The sequence below is a fragment of the Rhineura floridana genome, chromosome 1 (genome assembly GCF_030035675.1).
Source record: "Rhineura floridana isolate rRhiFlo1 chromosome 1, rRhiFlo1.hap2, whole genome shotgun sequence".
NCBI lineage: Eukaryota > Metazoa > Chordata > Lepidosauria > Squamata > Rhineuridae > Rhineura > Rhineura floridana.
The window spans coordinates 148,065,664-148,089,212 of NC_084480.1; the positions used below are offsets into that span (position 1 = coordinate 148,065,664).

The 23,549-nt window shown below is 40.5% G+C and overlaps 1 protein-coding gene across 1 annotated transcript; it reads right to left on the bottom strand.

The window, feature by feature from the left end:
- Window positions 1–9,352: 9,352 nt before the first annotated feature.
- LOC133376911 (receptor-type tyrosine-protein phosphatase F-like) lies at window positions 9,353–21,171 on the bottom strand. Its single transcript, XM_061609865.1, has 7 exons — window positions 21,096–21,171; window positions 19,477–19,594; window positions 15,170–15,748; window positions 14,571–14,668; window positions 10,580–10,833; window positions 9,633–9,723; window positions 9,353–9,403 (listed from the first exon to the last, which is right to left on the bottom strand). Exons 3-7 carry the CDS (start codon window positions 15,729–15,731, stop codon window positions 9,353–9,355), a joined length of 1,056 nt encoding a protein of 351 aa, XP_061465849.1. The 5' UTR covers window positions 15,732–15,748; window positions 19,477–19,594; window positions 21,096–21,171.
- Window positions 21,172–23,549: the final 2,378 nt, after the last annotated feature.

The window sequence follows — 23,549 nt, forward strand, 5'->3', positions numbered from 1 at the left end:
AGGACCAATTAAGATGGTCCGTCCCCGGAGACTAATGAATCCTGAGGGTTTTCTGATGGCTCTAGGGAATTTTCCGGCTGATAGAATTGACGGTCCTGTCGAAACCCTGGCCATGCTGTGGAATACGGAAATGGCCCGGGCAGTTGACACGATCGCCCCGGTGCGCCCTCTCCGTTGCAGAGCTCAATTGGCTCCCTGGTTTACTCCGGAGCTAAGAGTGATGAAGCAAGAAAGGAGACGGCTTGAGTGCAAATGGAGGCGAACTCCCGACGGCTGTAATCATGCACTTGTGAAGCTCTCTACCAAACTCTATGTGAAGGCAGTGAGAGCAGCAAAGAAGCAATACTTTGCTGTCTCTATTCAGTCATCCCTTAACCGCCCAGCGGAACTTTATAAAGTTGTCCGGGGACTTTTACACTCTGGTCCCCAGGACGCAATAACACCATCAATTGCCCGCTGTAATGAGTTTGCGCAACACTTTCGTGATAAGATCATGAACATCCGCCGGGACCTTGACTCCATTATTGTAGCAGTTGATCCTAATGAGGTGTCCAGATCACAGTCTTGTCCTGTTTTATTGGATGAGTTTCAGTTGGTACAGCTCGAGGATGTGGACAAGGTGCTTGGACAGGTGCGGGCGACCACTTCTGCTCTGGATCCTTGCCCCTCATGGCTAATAAAAGCTAGCAGGAATGGAACAGCCGGCTGGGCCAAGGAGGTGATTAATGCCTCTTTACGAGAGGGAGTGGTCCCACCCTGCCTGAAACAGGCGGTGGTGAGACCGCTCCTAAAAAAATCCTCCTTGGACCCTGATAATTTGGACAACTATAGGCCAGTAGCAAATGTCCCATTCCTGGGCAAGGTTCTAGAGCGTGTGGTCGCTCGCCAACTCCAGGCTCTCTTGGATGAAACTGATTATCTAGACCCATTTCAATCGGGCTTTCGGCCGGGGTTTGGTACAGAAACGGCCTTGGTCGCCCTGTATGATGACCTCTGTCGGGAGAAAGACAGAGGGAGTGTAACTCTGTTGGTTCTCCTTGATCTCTCAGCGGCGTTTGATACCATCGACCATGGTATCCTTCTGGAGCGACTTACGGATTTAGGAGTGGGAGGCACTGCTTGGCGGTGGCTCTGCTCCTATCTCAGGAATTGTCTCCAGAAGGTGATGCTGGGGGAACATTACTCGAGTCCCTGGGTACTCCAATATGGGGTCCCGCAGGGTTCAGTTCTGTCCCCCATGCTTTTTAATATCTATATGAAGCCGCTGGGTGAGGTCATCAGGAGTTTTGGAGTGCATTTCCAGCAATATGCTGATGATACGCAGCTCTACTACTCCTTTTCATCTTCGTCAGGTGAGGCTGTTGATGTACTAGACCGCTGCCTGGCCGCCATAATGGGCTGGATGAGAGCTAATAAACTGAAACTCAATCCTAACAAGACTGAGATGCTGTTGGTGGGAGGACCCTCTGCCCAGATGGTTGACGTTCGACCTGTCCTAGATGGGGTTACACTCCCCCTAAAGGAACAGGTACGTAGTTTGGGGGTCTTATTAGATCCGCTCCTGTCACTTGAGGCTCAGGTAGCCTCGGTGGCACGGAATGCATTCTACCAGCTTCGGCTGGTAGCCCAACTACGACCCTATCTGAGCAAGGAGCATCTTGCCTCAGTTATCCATGCTATGGTAACCTCTAGATTGGACTACTGTAATGCACTCTACGTGGGGCTACCTATGAAGACGGTTCGGAAACTTCAGCTAGTGCAAAATGCTGCGGCCAGAGTTCTCACTGGGACAAAGAAATTTGACCATATAACACCTGTCCTGGCGCAGCTGCACTGGCTACCGATATGTTTCCGGGCCAGATTCAAAGTGTTGGTTCTTACCTATAAAGCCCTAAACGGCATCGGACCGCAATACCTGATGGAGCGCCTCTCTCGCTATGTACCTACCCGTTCACTACGCTCGACGTCGAAGGCCCTTCTCCGGGTCCCAACCCATAAAGAGGCCCGGAGATCAACAACTAGATCTAGGGCCTTCTCGGTGGTGGCCCCCGAACTATGGAATGCCCTCCCAGACGAGATACGCCTGGCGCCTTCTCTGTTATCTTTTCGGCGCCAGGTAAAAACTTACCTTTTCGCCCAGGCTTTTTAAATTTTGTAAATTTTTAAATATTTTAAATTTAACATTCTAAACTTAATATGATCTTAATTTATAAATCTCAATGGCAATTTTATTAATGTTTTATAATTGTACTATATATATATATATTTTCCACACTTGCTCATATTTTAATTGTGATTCTATTTGTTGTACACCGCCCTGAGAGCTTTCTGCTATAGGGCGGTCTAGAAATGTAATTAAATAAATAGATAAATAAATAAATGCTACATGTCATATATACATTTGCATCATTTGGTTTATTCATCTGATACATTTCCTTTTATATCAGTTTACATCAATTTCATTTGTAATACAGTTACTCCATTGCAATCTCAGCATCAATTTTATTACATTTATTTCAGCAATTATTTATTAATCTTCATGATTTCCATCATCCCACCTTTTCCAGTTACTGAAGTCTATATGTTTAATGGAATTTATTTTAAATCTAACAGGTGGAATACCTTTGGTTGTTCTCTCTGATCTGCGTGGTTGTATTTCTGCCTTTGTGTCTGTTATACAGACACAAGCCATAATGTTGCATTCAATGTCAGGAATAAACAGCACATCTGTCATAATTGTATTAAAACCTGCTAATTTCACTGTACCCCTACTTTTGATAAGTTTCTTAGTTCCATCAGCCATTATCACATGATCCTCTACGTCGCAATATGTATGAAACATTGATTTATCTTTGATTATGCTATTTGTAGCCCCGCTGTCAATTGCCCATAAATCTTTACATTTATTTCCCTGCTCATTGTTAATACATTGCTTACTCTTACTAGCATATATCACCTGTACACACGGTTTTCTTCCTCTTTCTCTTCTTCTTGCTTCACAATTCCTCTGAAGATGTTGCCTGGAACCACAAAAATAACACGCCTTTTGTCCATACAGTCTCTCTTGTGCAGCTCTGTTGTTCAGCTTTCCCATGTTGTGTTTAGACTCAGTCCTTTCCTGCTTTGCCATTTCTTGCCTTCTTTGATACTCTTGTAAAAGTTTTCCCTCTATATAATCCATATTGAGATTTGCATCGTCCATTGCTTCCATAGAGCTCACCAGACTATCATAACTTGAATCTAATGAAGATAATGTGATATACACTTTTTGCGTTTGAGAATGATCAACTTCACGTTCTGACAATTCAGCAAACAGTCTGTTTATTTCCAATAAATGCTCTGACATGGTTGTATTGTCAGATAAGCGCATCTGATACAATCTTCTGGCAAGATATATTTTAGAACTGGCAGTCTTTTTCACATGAATATTTCTTAAAGTTTCCCAGGTTTCTTTAGCTGTTGTTGCTTCACGCACGTGCAGTAATTGAGAATCATCAATAGAAAGAACAATTAACACCTTTGCCCTCTCATCCAGCCTTCTCCAGTCTGCTGGAATTGGCACCACGGCGGGTGGGTCCTCTGCGATAGCTTTCCGCAGGTCTTCTTTCACTAGCAGCGCCTGCATTCTCTGCTTCCAAGTGCCATAATTTTTCCCTGTCAGTTTTTCCAGGGGAATCCCGGCCGATAACGTAACAGACATACTTTCACTTTTCACAGTTCACCGCCTTTGTGATTAGAGCTTCTCACCTCCGTCCTTCAGTCAGTTTTTCCCACGGCTCTCTCACAGCTTACAGCTCAGCTTTCGGTTTCGCCGTCTCTTGCTGTTTACTCGCTGTTCTCCAGTTCTGGCTTTTCTCTGCCACCACTTGTCTGCAACCATCCGCACCAGGCAACCATCAGCACCAGGTAACCATCCTCTGCTACCACTTGTTGGATGTTGGATCGGGCGCCAGCGGATGCCCAGGATGCAGAACAGAATAGTGACAGGCTAAATCCCAGTTAAAGCACTCAGCCAGACAACTCATAAGGTTTAAGAGTCACTTTTACTGACATGAAACGTTCTGAACATACATACAAACTCTTTCCCCCACACTTTACAAGTGTCTGCTGGCCCTCTATATAGATAAGGCCAGCTGCCTGAGCCTAGGTTGCACAGCAACGTGTCCTTGAAGATGGCTCGAGCTCTGCCAACTTTCGCTTCTAATCCACGTAGCTCACTTGTGGAAATTTAACCTCTGCTTCTTCGGTTTAATAGCCAACAGGTATTTATGCCCCCAATGAAGACAAAACAAGGTTTTACACAGGACTTATGGAAAATTGTCAGATTTTTCATATGATCATTGGTGTGTCATGGGTGATTGGAATGGGGTAATCTCACCAAAAATTGATAGACTTTCTGAGAAAAACATCAAAGAGACACAGGGTAAATTACCGAAGATTTGTTTCGAATTGATGGAAAATTTAGAATTGGTGGATGCCTGGAGATATATAAACGATAACGCAAAGGAATTCACTTATTTTTCAGAAAGACATAAAACATTCTCGAGGATTGACATGATTTGGATGTCCAAAAATCTAGTGAAAGACATCTCCAAAATGGACATATTACCAAAAACTTTTTCAGATCACAATCCTGTGATATTAACTTTCAAAAAGAAAAATTTTGGATTTAGAAGGAGACTAAATGAATCTTTATTACAGAATGATAAAGTAGTACAAGAATGTAAGAAGAAATTAAAAGAGTTTTTTGAACATAATTTACATAAAGGAACAGATGAAAATATTGTCTGGGATACAAGTAAAGCATTTATGAGGGGATATTTTATTAAATGTAACTCTGAATTAAAAAAGAAGAAAAAACAGAAAATGCAATTAATCTTGGAAGAAATAAAACAAAAAGAGGAAGAATTGAAAAAGAATCCAACTAAAGTTTTTATTGTAAATCAAATTAAAATGTTACAGAATCAAGTATCAATGCTGACAGTTAGAGAAATTGAAAGGAAATTAAATTTTGCTAAACAAAGGACTTTTGAATTTGCAAATAAACCGGGGAAATGGTTAGCATATAAATTAAGAAAAGAACGACAAAAAAATCTTATTTTAAAGATACAAGAAGGAGACGAGATGTTGACAGACAACGCAAAAATCCAAAAGGTTTTTCATCAATATTATTCAACTTTGTACAAGTGTCAGGAAATTCCCTCTGAAAAAATAGAAGAGTATATATTTAAACAGAATTTGCCTAAAATTACAGATTTTCAGAGACAAGCTATTAATGGTCCCTTCACGTCAAGAGAGATATCTGAAGCTATAAACAAAATTAAATTAGGAAAGGCGCCAGGACCGGATGGGTTATCAGCAATGTACTACAAATGTTTGGAGGAGCAACTCTTGTTACCTTTACAGTATACAATGAATTCTATTTTGCAAGAGGGGAAGATTCCGGATAGTTGAAAAAATGCTAATATAACATTAATACCTAAAGAGGAGCAGGACCTAACCAAAACAAAAAATTATCGGCCGATATCTCTATTGAATAATGACTATAAAATTTTTACAATGATTTTGGCAGAAAGAATGAAAATAATATTGCAACAATTTATCCAGGAAGATCAATCGGGGTTTTACCTAAAAGACAATTGCGTGATAATGTCAGGAATGTTTTGAATGTGTTGGAATATTTAGAACAACGAAATGATAAACAAGCAGCTTTGATCTTCTTAGATGCTGAGAAAGCATTTGATAATTTGAATTGGAAATTTATGTTTTAAGGTTCTGGAGCAAATGGATTTTGGAGACAATTTTATAAAATGGATTAGATCGATTTATACATCTCAGAAGGCACAGATAATTGTCAACGGGGGCTTAACGGATTCATGTGAAATACAAAAGGGTACAAGACAGGGATGTCCATTATCACCCCTCTTATTTATCTTGGTCTTAGAAGTGCTGCTTAGAGATATAAGGCAAGATAAAAGGATTTCGGGATTAAAGATAAAAAAAGAAGTATATAAATTGAGAGCATTTGCTGACGATTTGATGATTGTATTAGAAAATCCTTTGGAAGGAATTAATGTATTGATGGACAAATTAAAAGAATTCGGACCGTTAGCAGGTTTTAAGATCAACAATCAAAAAACAAAGATGTTGGTGAAAAATTTATCTTTAAGGGAACAAAAAGAGTTAATGGACAAGACAGATTTTACAATAGAGAAAAAGTTGAAATATTTAGGTATCATTTTGACAAATAAAAATTCAAAGTTGTTTCATAATAATTATGAAAAATTATGGACAGAGATTAAGAAAGATTTGTTAAGATGGGATAAACTACAGTTGTCATTAATGGGTAGAGTATCTGTGATAAAAATGAATGTATTACCGAGAATGATGTTTTTGTTTCAAACAATACCTGCAATATCCTCTGATTTACCCTTTAAACAATGGCAAAAAGATATTTCTAAATTTGTATGGCAGGGAAAAAAACCAAGAGTTAAATTTAAATTACTACAAGATGCCAAAGAAAGAGGAGGACTGGGACTACCAAATCTGAGACTTTATTTTGCTGCCTGTTGTTTAGTCTGGATAAAGGAATGGATTTTATTGAGGAGTAAAAGACTATTGGATTTGGAGGGCCACAACCTGAAGTGGGGATGGCATGGGTATCTATGGTATGACAAAGTAAAAGTTAATGTGGACTTTAACAATCATTTTATAAGACGTCCTTTATTGAAAATATGGAACAGATATAAACCAAGGTTTTATTCCAAAATACCATTATGTGTCTCAAGTCAAGAAGCGTTTTATAGAAGAGAAATGGCTGGAAAAGAGAAATGGTTAACTTATCAAGAACTTTTAGAAAATGTGCATGGAGAATATATAATGAAAGAGAGAGAACAATTAATAAAGGAAGGATATAGTTCTCAATGGTTTGCCTATTTACAATTGTTAGAAAGATATAAAATGGATAAGAAAATGTATGGTTTTGAAATAAGTAAATCTGATTTTGAAATAGGTCTGTGTACAAATGATGAATGTATAATTGCGAAAATGTATAAACTTTTGTTAAAAATGGAAATGGAAGAAGAACAAGTAAAAGAGTGTATGGTAAAATGGGCAAAAAAAATTGGCTACAACATACAAATGGATCAATGGGAAAATATGTGGAGAAAAGGATTGAAATTTACATTATGTTATAATCTTAAAGAAAATTTCTATAAAATGATGTACCGTTGGTACATGACTCCAGAAAAGTTGTCAAAAATGTATAGTAATGTTCCTAATGTTTGTTGGAAATGTAAACAACAAGAAGGATCATTTTATCATATGTGGTGGTTGTGTAAACAGGCAAAATCATTCTGGGCACAGATAGGTAGGATGATGCAAAAAATTCTAAAGATAAATATTCAGTCAAAGCCAGAATTTTTTTTATTGGATTTTATGGATAAACAAATAGAAAAGAAATATGGAAGAATAATATTATATATAATTACAGCATCAAGATTATTATATGCACAAAAGTGGAAAATGGAATCAACACCAACAATGGAAGAATGGTTATTGAAATTAATGGACTTGGTAGAGATGGATAAATTGACATGCTTAATTAGAGAAAAATCGATAGATATATTTCTTAAGGAATGGAAGCCTCTCTTAGACTTTTTGTTGAAAGATAAAAATGAAATGATGATAATGGGATTTGACGATTAATTAATTAATTGGAGAAAAGTGATTTTGTATGTATCAAGGGACAGGTTTGATATATATTATATACTTATAGCTGATCTGCGACAAATCGGAAGTCAAGAGTTTTTATTGTATTATTATGTTTTTGTTGTTTGATTTTGTTTTGTTTGTCTTCTGAAAATCTGAATAAAAATTATTAAAAAAAAAAATACCTTCGCACAGTCATTAACCAAAATGGAAACCATAGTTAAGAAATTAGAAGAAGGCTAGGACTGGGGAGGGCAGCTATAAGAGAACGAGAAAACTTCCTCAAATGCAAAGATGTATCACTGAACACTAAAGTCAGGATCATTCAGACCATGGTATTCCCAATCTCTACGTATGGATGTGAAAGTTGGACAGTGAAAAAAATGGGTAAGAGAAAAATCAACTCATTTGAAATGTGGTGTTGGAAGAGGGCTTTGCAGTTACCATGGAAAGCAAAAAAGACAAATAATTGGGTGTTAGAATAAATTCAACCAGAACTATCACTAGAAGCTAAAATGATGAAACTGAGGTTATCATACTTTGGACACATAATGAGAAGACAGGATTCACTAGAAAAGACAATAATGCTGGGGAAAACAGAAGGGAGTAGAAAAAGAGGAAGGCCAAACAAGAGATGGATTGATTCCATCAAGGAAGCCACAGACCTGAACTTACAAGATCTAAACAGGGTGGTTCATGACAGATGCTGTTGGAGGTCACTGATTCATAGGATCGCCATAAGTCGTAATCAACTTGAAGGCATGTAACAATAAGAATTTCATTCCTGAATGCTTTCTCCAAAACATCACAAATTTACATCTACTCCCTTATCAGAACAGTTAATCAGGCTGGAGAAGGTAATGCTGGAAGTGTTATCCTGGGATTCTGGCTGGCCACTGTAAGAACAGGAGGCAGGACTAGATGGACTTTTGGTCTGATCCAGCAGGGCTCTTGCATCCTTGTTGGACTTTTTAATTGTATTCATCATAGCCTACTTTGCTACAGTTACATGAAACACAGTGTACAATTTTTATAAAGTTTCTAGCCTTCAACAATGCAAGGAAAATAATTTTAAAATGTACGTTTCTTTTGGATGGTAGAGCAGCAGCAGTGACAACGAAGGACTGGCTGCCCAGTGTACTTACTTACTGCCCCTGACACATCTTGCTAGGCTATAGCGAGGCTCTGGGTAAATCACACACAGTGAAAACAGATTTCATGGGGTATCCAGAGAAAAAAATAGCAAATTTCATAGTCATCCACAAATTCAAGAAAAAGGATATAAACACACCAAAATTCAATTACATTGCCCATAAAGGTTCTCAGATGTTTAAAGATATTTTTATAATGAATAAAAATGAATGCTAGGCTCTGAATAGAAATTCTAATTTAAAATGAAGGAACAGGCATAAAATACATTTCACACAAAAGTATGTTACGGCAGAGATGGAGCATTAGAGCTTAGAGCAACTGACAGAGACTGCACAGAACCATGCTATCATGCCCAGGAAGGACGGTACTGACTTGTGATCTCAGCAAAGTGGTGCCCCTGCCATCTGTCCATTGACTGTTTCTCTGCATCTTCGCTGTAGAGGTGGCACACATGTCACGCACACCCACCCATCCACACCCACAGCCATATCTAAGCTTCAGTTTCTACATCTTGTTTTGCAGAGAAGTTATACAACAGAACCTGAGGACCGAAAGAAGTAGAGTATGATCTATAGATGAAACAAGTCCTTGGGGAGTCACACTCTAGAGACTTCTTTCAAATGCAGCCATCCTATGTGGGAGAAATCCCAGGTCCTCTGCCACTATCCCCAGCACCCTACGACTGACTAACGTTGCCCATATACTCTCCCCAAATCACCTGTTCCCCCTACTCCCCTCAAAACAAGTGGAAACTTTTGGCCTTCTCCTACCTGGTCCAGTTCCATCTCATCTGGGCTCTTCAACCTGGAGGCAAGTATGTTGCTTGTGCGGTCTATTGGCAGAACCACAATGTAGTACCACCTGGGGAACAAGAGGGGGAAGAGGTGAACCCTGCTACAGACTGTAGGAAATGAAAGCCCTGAAACTCCCACTTCTTATCTCCAATTCCTTTGGACTTTCCAGAGACTCAGGCTGCAGCCTGCTGGCTTGTATTAGGCTAATAAGGCCAGCTTCTGGGAGATGGTGCTAGAGACTGGGACAGCACAACTCTATAATCTGGTTCCTGTTCCAGTGGTGGGAAATCAAAAACACAAATGAGACTTCAACAAGTCTCCTATGGGGATTTATATATATTATTTAGTTGTGCTGCACTGTGGAAAGCGCATATTTGATCCTTTCAGGCAAAAGATGGAATTAAGGCTTTGTAACCCCTATTTTTCATATGAAGACAGGTGATTATGAGGAGCAGGATACAATGCATAAGAATGGTAGGCCCGGACCAGAGTCCTGAGCACTTCACCATTTCAAATCCTGCACATCAGCCTTTCCCAACATGGTGCCCTCCAGATGTTTTGGACTACAATTCCTAATATCTCTGCCCATTGGCCACACTGGCTTGGGCTTATGTAAGTTGTACATCCGAAGATCAGGTCAGGTAAGGCTGCTGTATTGTGTACTCTTATACTCCCATATTTTCAGCAGCCACTTGCTGTTGGGAAGTATTTCCATCACTTTGTAGGTGAATTCACACCATTATCATGGTCTGTGAAATCTAACACAGTTCTCAACAATATTACCGTTATTGCACATAAAAAAACCCCAAGATCCTGCAGGAACTCAGGAGACTCCCACCTCCCTCAAACGTACACAGAATCATAGAATCATCACCTTGTTCTCCTTTGATAGGAACAGGCCAGTGAATAAAGTAGAATCATACCTGACTGGCACAGAGGTCTGCACTTTGGGGAGAGTGAGGGTGAACCGTCCATTATGGATATATTTGTATGTGGAAATGGGCTTGCTCTGGAGGACATCAGGTGCTGTTCGGATGAAGACCCGGTGCTGTAATGCTCCTGCACTACTTCCCCGGTTTGTGAGTGCAAAGGAATAATTTGTGTCTGGCTGCAGGTCATTAATCAGCTTCTTCATGGAGTGGCCATCCACCTCCACTGTCTGGCCATTGTACAGAATCTGCAAGCAAAGGAAACAAGCTGATAGGTTTCCTCATGGGAAAGGGCTGGATGAAGGCCCCTTTCCAAAACTCCTTGGATCTGTTTTGAAATCCTTACACTATATGAGGTACCAAAAAAGTTCATCTGTGGATGTGTGACCACACCAAATCTGATCAAAGAACCCTCACATAGAATCAACAGTTGGTGCTGCCTTCTCCCAGATCTGTTATTCTGCACATGTGGGCTCTGCCATCCATTCAAGATAAAGGGTAAGGTGGGCTGACTGGCTAGCTCTGCCTCACTTGCTAGGCCTTCTGGCTTTAGTTACAGTGGTGCAAGTCACTGTGGCAGAGCGATTAAAAGCAGTTTCTAATACTGTATTAATCTGTTACTAAAAATCTGTTCAAGGAATAAGATTACTAGTCCAAGAATATTCTGCTTATGTCCTCATGAAAATATCTCAAAATCAGTTCTCACTTCCCAATAAAGTGTCTGTTTAAAATCCATTTTAGCATCGAACACAGGCAGGGAAGCAGCTCTTTTAGATCAGGGACAGTGTCAGGTTCTGATTGCAATGGGAATCTCACCATAACATTGACTCTTACTCACTTCACAAGACCGGTCATCTCTTTGCAGGGAAGTTTATCTCTTGGACCAGATGAAGCAATGACTCTTCCCTGAGGAGAACTGAAAGCCTCATTACTGATTTTTAGTGAAGAAATTTCAGAGGTCTCAGTTCATTCCCAACAAAAATACCATGGGATTTAGCTGTGCCATACCATGGGATTTAGCTGTGCCTCAGCGTTCACAAATCAGAACAATATCTGCTTTAATTAAATCTGTTAAAGAGAAAGATGACACCCTTTGGGATGTAGATTTAGTGAGAGACTGTTTATCAAGTGTAGATAATGCTAATTGTTCCCAAGGAGATTTATCAGCAGTGCTTGTTAAGATTATTAGGCTTTGGCCTGGCATCCTGCGTGTTTGAATTAAGCAGCTAGGCACAGGGGGCATCCTGTTTGCAAAGTTCCTGTTCCTGAAGATCACAGCTGCTACTGGGCCAGCTACTCTGTTGGCACTTGTGCATGGCCTGGACATCTAGGATTGTCAACAGGAAGAACAAAGTTCATTTACACCCCTTGTGTTTGCATGGCTGTTCTTCAGCTAGCAAGTCGCTAACACCATCTGCTTCTGTGCCTTATCATGACAAACCCACAGCTTCAACTGCTGTCAACTCTCTACTCACATCAGCGACCTCAACTGTAGAAACCACACTAAACCTTATGAAGACCACACCATACAATAGTCTTGATGATGGTCCCAAGACATCTCTGATCATATAGCAATTGGAATGAGTCCAAAGAACTAATCTTTTATGAACTAATTTCCCGTATAAAAGTCCACTGCCACCACAAGTGCTTACATGTCTCTGTGATGTTGCCAGCAAGTAATAGCCGGCAGAGCTGTATACTATGGTGCCTTGTTGGATTTTAGAAGTCTCTCTGTCCTAATTGTAGCAAGCTCCAAAATACTTCATGGTTAGGGACTTCCGGGAAGGGTTGCTTTGCCTGTGCTGCCTCTGAGCGAGCTCTCGTCTCAGAAGAAGCTTTTCCAGCTCTAAAATCAGTCACAACGTTCTTTTTGACTGATAAAGATTTCCTCCCGGGCAGGGAGGAACGTAGAGATCAACCCCAAAGCCTGTTTTTGTGGGGAGGACTGGATTTCATTTATTTATGAGAGAAAGTTCAAACTGCAATGCCGGACGGACTTTCATCAAGCTCTAGCTGATTATAGCGACACGTTTATCTTTTCTTTAAAGAAAACGGACTCTAACAGGCAGATAAGCATCCTTCTTTCTATCTTCTTTTTTTACTTGGCTTAAATTGGTGCAGCAAAAAAGAGATTTGTCAATGAATCAGCTGTGAAGAACTCTTAGGTGAGTTTTGGCTTTTCTCTTTCACTAACGAAATTAAGGAGGAAAGAAACCGAAAAAGCTTATCTTTGTTTTTATCGCAAAAAGCTGTCCTGGAGGTGCATTCTAAAGATATCAACGGAAGAGGGATTTCTATTTCGAGGAGGGGGGGGCAATCTTTTTGGTCTATTTCATTTTGACGAAACTGCTTGTTCACGACGCCACTAATTGTTTTGATGTTGGGAACTAAGTTTGTTTTGTATTCCTGAACACATAGAGATAAGGCAGGCTGTATTGTCTACACTGATACAAGCAAGCCTGAAATATTAACCCAATTGTGGCTGAAATAATTTTTGTCTCTGTGGTTTTAAGAATGACAACCAGGAAAGTGAATGAGACCATGGGAGAAATTATGTTTCAGAAAATAATGGGTGAGATTGAGATAACGAAACAAACCCTGAGACAGGGTGGACAGGAGATGAAAATTGAACTTAACAAAATGACGCAGGAGCTTAAAGAAATAGTGGATTCTGTGAGAGAGGAGCTTGATGGGATAGGGAAGCTACAAGCCCTGGAGATTGGAACAAATGTGAAATTTGAAAAAGATTTGGATTTTATGGATGTTAGAAATAAAGTTGACTGTTTGGAATTCAACGTTGTCTCTGAAGAAATTAATGAAGATTTTGGTGGTAAAGTTATCAATGTCTTGGATAATTTTCTGGACTGGAATGATGTGATGGAGTTTGACATAGAAAAAATCTATGGAGTTGGCTACAGATATGTGACAGTGGAGAAACTCTTAAGAGATGAGCCAGTGCATTTTGTAAAAAAGAAGAATAGAGATATGACTTTGCAGCAATACTTCAGTAACATATTCAGAATTCTTGACTGGAATGATGTGATGGGGCCTGACATGGAAAAAATTTATGGAATTAACTACAAATATGTGACAGAGCAGAGATGCACCCAGAACAGAGATGTGACTCTACAACAATATTTCAACAACATATTCAGAATTGATGGCAAAGACGTATTTGTGATGGGGGAAATTCCCATCAGACTCTTGTTATATGACTATGGCTATGACAGCAAGATCATCATGGGATACTGATAATGGATGAATGGATACTGAAACCACTGGATTTAACAGGACTATTGAAGATGGAAGATGGAATTAATATTGATAATGGAAGAATGGTTATGGAAATTATTGGACTTAACAGATTTGACGAGATGGATTAATGGATATGTTTACTTGGACTATGGCTATGACAACAAGATTATTATGGGATATTGATAACGGAAGAATGGCTACTGAAATTATTGGACTTAACAGGATTACTGAAGATGGAAGATGGAGTTAATATAGATAATGGAAGAATGGCTATTGAAATTATTGGGCCTAACAGATTTGAATTAGATGGATTAAGTGACATGTTTATTTGGAGAAAAATTGAAAGATATATCTTTCAAGAAATTGAAACCTCTCTTTGACTTTTTGTGGAAAGAATAAAATAATGTTTATGACATTACTTTCCAAAATCAACAAAAGAATCAAGAGATTTTGCCTGGAAATGCAGTGGTTTTTAGCTCATCCTTAGAAGACTGGCCTGCTGATTTATCATGCTTTGGTGATCTAGAGTAAAGAAGAAAATCTCAGGACTCTGCAATACCCAAGACGAGGAGGTGCTCATAATTCTTACAGCCTGACACAAACCCCTGGTGTTTCTCCAGATTTGCTTACTTAGCTTATGTAAATGGGCTGATGGATCCCTGAAACAGATTCCTTCCTTCCTTATTGCACATGAATCAGGTCCCCATCTGTGACAGTGATATTCCCTTACCTTGAAAGGAACTTCAGATTTGTAAGAGTCTGGAACCTCCCAGCTAAGCAGAACTGAAGTTTTCATCACAGCACTGACACGAAAGTTCTTTGCAAACACTGCAATTAGAAATAATCCTTTTGAGTGGCCTTTGCGGGACAACAGTGGACAACTAACAAGTACTAACCCTTTCCTTTCCACTCCTCTCAGTAGCAGCACAGGTTGGTGTTTTCAGTTAGAAGCAATAAGCTTTTTCACTTCTTAAGATACCCGAGCTTTTCAACCAGTCTCCCAGTGCCATTGCACTCTTTGCATGTACAGACCGAGGGTTAAGACTGAGTTGTCCACTTTCCCCTGTGACTCTCTGTCATGATCAGAAATTAGCAGTTACTAGGCACTGTTTCTTCACAAAAGCTCTGTTCTCAAGTTCTCAACAAAGCCGTAATTCTCATGTGAGAACAGAAAATGGTGTGTGCGCTTGAAATAACCAAAGCAGTCATGCAGCCTCTGTGCCCCATCCCACCCCCCTCCAGTTAAAAGCCCAGTAAGAATGACCAGCTCATCTCTGACCTGTTTTCTGTCATAGGGGTTCATTATCTGATCATAGAGGAGGTGCCCACCTTGTTCCATTGGCATCGTTCTAGACTGAATGCTGGGGCTGAGAGGCCCAGCTCCCTTGCTAGCATGGGCTCTAACTTTGATATCATAGGTTGTGTCAGGTTTAAGGTTGGTCAGAGTGATGCTTGTTTCCTTTGTTACATTGGTCAGGTTCTGCTGGCTGTTAATGTCTCGGTACACTACTGTGTAGTTGGTAATTTTTCCATTCCTTTCAGCCAGAAGTGGAGGGTTCCAGGTCACTTTAGTGGTAGAAGTGGTGAGGCCTACCACACGCAGGTTCTGAGGGAAGCCATTTGGCACCTCCTCTGCAGTAGTGATTTCCTTCTCAAGCTCCTCCCCAAGACCAACCCTATTCTTGGCAGCCAACTTGAAGATGTAGGTGGCACCCTTGTAAAGATCAGTCACAGTGAAGTGATCAACATTCTTCTCAAAGTTCATAACTTTCATCTTCTCCTCATCAGCATGTTTGAACTGTAGCTGGTAGCCCAGCAGCTCCCCAACCAATTCTTTAGGTGGATGCCAATTGATCAGAGCTGTGTTCATGGCTGTGGTGCTGATCATCATGGTAGGCTTGCCTGGGACTGTGGGACAAAAACAGGATGACATGCTGTGGGTGGGAAGGAGAGCAAGCTTTGGCCTTTTGCTATTGGAGTTGCTCACCCAGGAAGGTTTAGAGCTTAACTACATGCTGAGAAATATTAGGTGGTATAGCCCTTCCTCCCAATCTGGAGTCAGATTGCAGATAAAAGATCACAAGTTTGAATGCTCCCCTACATTACAAACTTGTGCACATGAAAAGGTAGCATGTTTGGGAGAAGGATAAGCTAAAAGCCTTCTTCCTGACATGCTAGATTTCCACAGAGAGGGAGTTTCTGACAGGAGCAATGTCCAAAAATGCCAACCACCACTGAAGTATTTTAGTCCAGAAACAATAGCATTGTACTTCTGAACATGTAGTTTAACATTTACTTTTCCAAGTCCTCTAAATTCTGTAATTAAACAAACATTAATTAAATAAAATCTAAATTCTATAATGGAAAGGACAAATACTGTATGTCTTGATTTCACAAATATCCTTAAAGTATGTAATTTTCTCTGCAGAACATACCTCATTTGGTCATGGAATTTGAATTGTTTGCTGAAAATCCTATGGTGAAATCTCTAGGACTGTAAAGGATTGGGAATACGGAACATTAACACAAAGACTGCACTTTCACTTAAATAGAGTGACCGATAGTTTGTGTGTCTTGTCAAGGTTCTGAAGGAATTCTGCCAGCTGACATATTTTATGAAAACTTTTATGAAACCCATGGAATCTGCAGACACTGATAATTCAGAATGCCAACAGGCAATGGACTGAAATTCAGATGGAAAGAAATCCGAGGGCAAATTAGTCAAGAAATTAGAAGAAGGCTAGGATGGGAGGGCAGCTATGAGAGAATTAGAAAAGGTCCTCAAATGCAAAGATGTGTCACTGAACACTAAAGTCAGAATCATCCAGACCATGGTATTCCCGATCTCTATGTATGGATGTGAACATTGGACAGTGAAAAAAGCGGGTAAGAGAAAAATCAACTCATTTGAAATGTGGTGTTGGAGGACAACTTTGCAGATACCGTGGACCACAAAAAAGACAAATAATTGGGTGTTAGAACAAATTAAACCAGAACTATCACTAGAAGCTAAAATGATGAAACTGAGGTTATCATACTTTGGACGCATAATGAGAAGACAGGATTCACTAGAAAAGACCATAATGCTGGGGAAAACAGAAGTAGAAAAAGAGGAAGATCAAACAAGAGATGGATTGATTCCATAAAGGAAGCCACAGACCTGAACTTACAAGATCTGAACAGGGTGGTTTATAACAGATGCTATTGGAGGTCGCTGATTCATAGGATCGCCATAAGTTGTGATCAATTTGAAGGCACATAACAACAAATTAGTTCCCAACATTGCAATGAAAACCTACACTGTTGGATACTGCCTTTAAAACCTCCTTACATCTGACTCTTAAATCTCAGTGCACCTACCCAGCCACTCCTTCAACCTTGCTATTTGCAGAAGGGAGTTCAGAGAAAGCAGACTTGGGACAGTATGATAAAGCAGGCAATAGGGTAATGCTATAAGAAAAGAAATCTGGGCTTTATCACAAGATATTGCAGAGATACCCAGACTCAGATCTGGAATCTCTGCTAGTTTGATGCAGGCAATTTTCACAGTAATCTTTATAATTTCACCACCTGTGCGAGCTGTTGAGAGCATAGCATGCTGTTTGCAATCAAAATGTGCTGTGTTTGAGTTGATGAACTTGTTCCTGCTAGGAATGTTGATGTGATAGCTGGGCAGCAACAGGATTCCAAATCTCATATATGTATCACAAATTAAGGGCTGCTCCCTTCAAAGCTTAACACCTGCTGTACAAAATGGATGGTTTCATATCTCCATTCCACCCACAACAGAGAGACATCCTTCCCTCAAATCAGGGGAGATTGACGTGTAAATCCATCAACAGCGAAATTATTCAGTATCAGCACAGTGCCATGATAACTGCTATCCTGTGTGGGATTGTGGCATCCAGAGCCAACTCACAATAGTGAAGTGGTATTCTGGATTTGGCTAACTTGTGATGAAGTTGCCATGTGAATGTCATAAAGGTATGGTGTCTAGCAGGTTTAATCTGTTTAGCTGGACATTGTGGTGGCAGAGTGAACAGAGCAGATATCATTGCATGAATCAAGAAAGAGAGATACTGATGAGAGAAGAAGCATAGAATATGACTCTGATATCAGCTGTTACTGGCAGCAGAGAAATCAAAGCACCAGAAAGATGCTCCTAAGAGAAGATAGTGTAGCTCTGTACCTGAAACTAATGTGAAATTAGGGGACTGATGGCAAGGCCCAATGAGTAAATATGAGATAAGGACTAGACTAAATCAGTTACTTCCATGTGAGAACAAGCCTCCAACATCTCAAAATCAACCCTCCCAAGTGCCTGGCTTAGATCTCTACCAAGACTTTAACATTTCTGGAGTCTCTATACCCATCCATGGGAAGAGCAGACTTTGAGAACCAACTAGTATGGAATTTGACAAATGCAAGGGCAGAGTGGGCAGTAACTTTATTGAAAGGCTTTTGGTCTCCATGATTCATATGCAGACACACAGAGTCCAGACCTGCACGCTGTTTGGAGCCAGGAAGGATCTGCTTCATTCTGGGAAAATCCAGACAGCATTCCAAAACAACAGGAGAACTTTATAGAAAGACCTACAAAAGCTCTTCATTGTGCCATTGGCCATAGTGTTAAAAAACTAGTAGTTCCATAACCTAAGTAGATTGGCAGTTCTAGGCAAATACCTCTCCTTCTCATAGTGACTGATGTGAACCTCTGTGTGTCTCCAGGGGCCACTCTCTCCTTCTGTTTGCTGCCTCTTGTTCAGACAAGTACTTGGAGAGGGAGACAAACTATTTTCCTTGTTCAGGGGTGTCCTAATTCTGGGATTCTAACATGGCAGTTCTAAAATACACACACTCTCTCTCTCCAGACAAGGCCTCTATTGCAACAGGAGGTTGTTGCTGAACAAGAATGAGAAGGTTGGTCGCAGGGCAGTTCATTAATCCATTACAATTTTTGTACATGGAGATGGTATTTTATGCAGGAAAACAGATATTTATCGTAATGTGATAGTAAATGGATAATACCAGAAATTAGTATAATCCAATGAACTGGAATGTCAGTGGAATCAGGACAGGTAAAAAAAAAGGTATACAGCCCATACATATGGAATCTATTTCCATAAGATGTAGCAATGGCCAATAGTTTAGAAGGTATCTTACCTGTTCAAGGCAGACAGATTTTCCAGCAGCTATTCATCATGATCACCATATGGAACTTTTATGAGCAGTTCTAAATATCAGATACTTGGGATAAACAAGGGATGGCCATTGCTATCCTGCTCTGCTTGTGGCTCTCTAGATGCACTTGACTGGCTGCTGTTAGACACAAAATGCCAGGCTACCTGCAAATCATCTCCATTTCAGAAAACTATAATGTATGAAGTCGCCCTTAGAGAGAGGAAGAGTTTCCATTCTTCTCTACTGTACAGACTATTTGCTTTCTCCAACACCTGCAGACAGTCTGCAAAATAGGGAATGAGCCCACGGGTATAAATGTGTTTCACCTTCCTGACCCCTCTGAAGATAAAAATGTCTGTCAGTCCACAAGTCTTCAGATGTATCAGTGACTCTGGAGCTCAAATCATTAAAATACACTTTCACATCAAGGATACATTTTAGTACCATTGTCTCACCTGCTCCACTTGTTGTGACCACTTTGTCCCTGCTCCGGGCTCCATCCCCTTTAGTAGTGTAGGCTGCAATGCTGACAGAGTAAGTTGTTTCGGGTAAAAGGCCTCCTATGAGGGTTTCCTGGGGGAAACAGATTTTTTTAGCCCTTTATCAAAATAAGAAAGGAAGGAATACAGGAGCACCTCTGTCTCTTGGATATTTGTGATCGATCCATCTAGTTTCAAAACACACAAGGAGGAAACCCTGGCCCTGAAGTTTTACTAACTAGTTTAAGAGATTGCTTTGGATCCAAGGCCTCTATCTCTCACAGCTGGGTGTCCATCATTGAGCTGAAGTATTCTCTGCATTGGGAAAACACATCCCAGCTTGCTTGAAGCAACCGAGTTGGTGTCAGAAACAAGTTTTCTGGCCTCTGCAAAGTAGGCCATGGTACCTTTAGCCATAGGCTACTTTAGTTGTGTCTCCTGTGCACCTGCCTTTGCCAGTAAGCACTCATTTTCATTAAATCACATAAGAACGTAACAAGAGCCTGCTGGATCAGGCAGTGGCCCATCTAGTCCAACATCCTGTTCTCACAATAGCCAACCGGATGCCCATGGAAAGTCAGCAACCACAACCTGAGTGCAAAAGCGCTCTCCCCTCTTGCAGTTTCCAGCAACTGGTATTCAGAAGCGCACCACCTCTGACTATGGAGGCAGAGCACAACTATCACGGCTAGTAGCCACTGATAGCCTTGAAGGAAAGACGAAAGAAGAGCTTGGAAAAGTTACTTTTTTGAACTACAACTCCCATCAGCCCCAGCCAGCATGGCCACTGGGTTGGGCTGATGGGTGTTGTAGTTCAAAAAAGTAACTTTTCCAAGCTCTGCCCTTAACCTCCATCAACAAATCCACATATTATTCTTTTCCAAATATTAACAGGGGATGAAAGGGTGGGCATGTCTGGAGCAGCTTCTCAAACTCCACAATTGCAAAGGCTAGTGCAACGTAGTGGTGGTTAGTTGTAGTCTGTGGGTGGTATTCAGTGCTCATCCTAGTTAGAGTAGGCCCATTTAAGATAATAGACATGATTACCTTAGTTTCATTAATTTCAGTGGGTCTACTCTGAGTAGGACTTAGTTGACCACAACCCTGAATTCTAGACAAATTGTCTAGCATTTAATTCTGGATGAAAAAGAAATGTCACTGCTACAAACATGAAACCAACAAAATACAGCAAATCAAAATGGGAGGGGGAAGAACAACTTTTCCACAACTTTTGCCACAAGTGAGCTTGCCACTCGCCAGAGGACCAGGGACTACTGAGTAGTTTCACCATTACCATCTCAGAGAGAATGCCAACAAGGGTAGATCAAGCTGGTGCCAACTGTATGTAAATATCTGTTAGCAATTCTCCTTGTTCTGGCAAACTGAGCTCCTATCATTTTCTTCCACTCTCCTTCCCTTGTGGGTCTTGTCTTTTAGTCTGTGAGCCTGGGCATGGTCCATGTCTTACATTCATTTACAAACGGTGCCTTTCAGCAGCATTGTGTATTGAATTTTAATTGCTGTGAGACACTTAAGGGAGACAAAGAGTTTCTTCAAATCAACAGGCCACAAACAAGCACATCCTTTTGCAATACCTAGCAGGGAGAACTGCTGCCCAATCACATAATGAGGTCATGAAACAGTCTTCTCAGTTCACAGTGCTGTTATTTACCCTATAGATACAGGGACAAAAGACAAAAAGCACTTGTTAGGAATCTAATGTGACCCCAGTAACAAGAAAGTAGCAGCCTTCCATCACACTTAACAAGAAGGTTATAACTGCAATATAACATAACAGAGGCAGGCAACTCATTTCAGTCTTGCCAACCGAAGGCACTACAATGGACAGCAATACAGTTAGTGGATCTCCCATGGGGTATCACTTGCTATAACATGCATTCACGAGAGTCTTGCTTCCCATGCCATAGACAGCAGGGGAAATTCTGTAAAAACAGAGGACAGGCAGAAAATTCTAAAGAAAACAAAGGCCAAAAGGACTGGAGGCATCACTATTGCTTCCTCAATGGTGTGTACTGAACTTGGAAGGCTAGAGACACTAGTAGAGGCAAGTAACAGCAAGACCCTGAACCTTGTCACTGGATATTTAATGGGAGCTGGATTGGCCTTGTGACCTACAGCCTGCTTTAGCTCTCTCAAATCTTCTACATTCTATGGACAAATTTGGATCCTTGCATAGGATTCCCTGGAGCAAGGCCTATTCAAAGGCAACCTCTGGCAGCTTTCCAGTAGAATGTTGACCATTAATCCTATGCACCATAGGAATGACTATTCATGCAAAGAAATCAAAATATGATATAACTGAAAGCTGAGAAGAAATCTGTACAGAGATGGATAGATAGAATGTGCTATCTTCCTAGAAACTTGGCTTGTCAGGGTACTTTTTGTTGTTGCTGCTGCCATAGAATTGTTAATTTTTTTGATTAAAACTAAAATTGTGAATAGGCTTTCTCAATGATAGCCCACATAACCCAAATTATTTCTTCATTGTTTTCATTTGCAAACCCAAATTAACAAAGCAGATGAACACACAGAAATCAGAATGACACCAAAATCAGAGTTCAAGTAAGACTCCCCTTTGTCCCTGGAGTTGTGTGAGTGAGCAAAATAAATCAATGGCAATAAACTGATATAGAGGGAGATACTCAAACACACAACACAAGAGGCTATGAACATCCCCAAAAGTAGTCATCACCACAGTCGACAAAAGATAGTAATTCTCACATGGGGAAGAGCATGCCCCTAGGACAAAGCAAGGCAGGTGGAGAGTAGAAAGAAAGAAGGTGGAAGGAGAGATGCTATACATAGGGCTGTCGCTGCAAACCCCTTCTAAGCAAATTCCTTCAGCTAAGAGGAAAGGGAAGCTACAGCAGGGTATGTAATGTAATCTCTCTCTTTCCAAAGGTAATTTTCAAGCTTGTTCCTCCAAATTTATATTTCAAAATTACTTGGAAAAATTGGATTTAACTGTTTGGATTTGATTGTTTTCTTATTACTGCTTCTGTTTCAACCAAAGGTCACAGCTAAGAAAACAGGGTATTTTTGATGACTTGGATCAATGAAGTTTAAAGATTATAGATCTGATTCTGCCATGTAATGAGCTGGGCCAAGGACAGTAGAGAGTGGGCTGCTCCCCCTGCATCTGCCTGAAATTGCATTGCAACAAGCTAGAAATACAGATTATGGAAAATGTCAATTGCTTTTCTGCATTTAGTAGCAATCTAAATGCCAATTTACTCAGGATTTGCATCTGGTGGAAGCTCCACAGAGCAACTTCCCAGAACCATTTGAGGATAGACAGGGATGTTTTGACAGCACTATGCACACAGATTTCACAAGATGATCCCTTCTGATCCAAGCACACACATTCACAAATGGTACTTACGTGGTCAATAGTGTCCTTAAACCTTAACTGACGGGGGACAGGAAAGAGGAAAGAGTAAGGGAATGATGATGACAAGCAGTGAATTATTAACACATGCATACACACACAAGATTTGGCACTAGCTGGATCCAAGTGTATGTGCTGTTTCTTCCACAGGCATCTCTCAGAACTCTCACACAAACCATTGTGGCTCTCTTTTTCCCCCTCCCCTCCATACACACAGAGAACTACAGAGATAACTCTTCTCTCTTCAAACTCTGCTGAATATACGAACTCCAGTCCACACTTACTTGGGAACAAGCCCTCTTGAACACAATTTGACTTACTTCTGCGTAAGCGATACTGGATCAGGCTGAACATTTTTTTGTACCATGTTGCTCAAGATATCTGTTACATCTAGTGGGGTGCACAGGCCAGCTGTGGATACCAGCTTTAGAAAGGGCATATTGCCACTGTTAGCAATAAAGGAATGAACAGAAACAAGGAGAAACCCATCTGAGGATAAAATGCTGCTCCCGTGGTACTAGAAAACCAATATGAATTTTTCTAGTGGAAAGAGGACATAGAAATGTCATAATGATATGCTGTGGTTTGGCTCCAGAGCCTTCAGTGAGACAGCACCAGCCAAGACGTTCAGATCAAATCA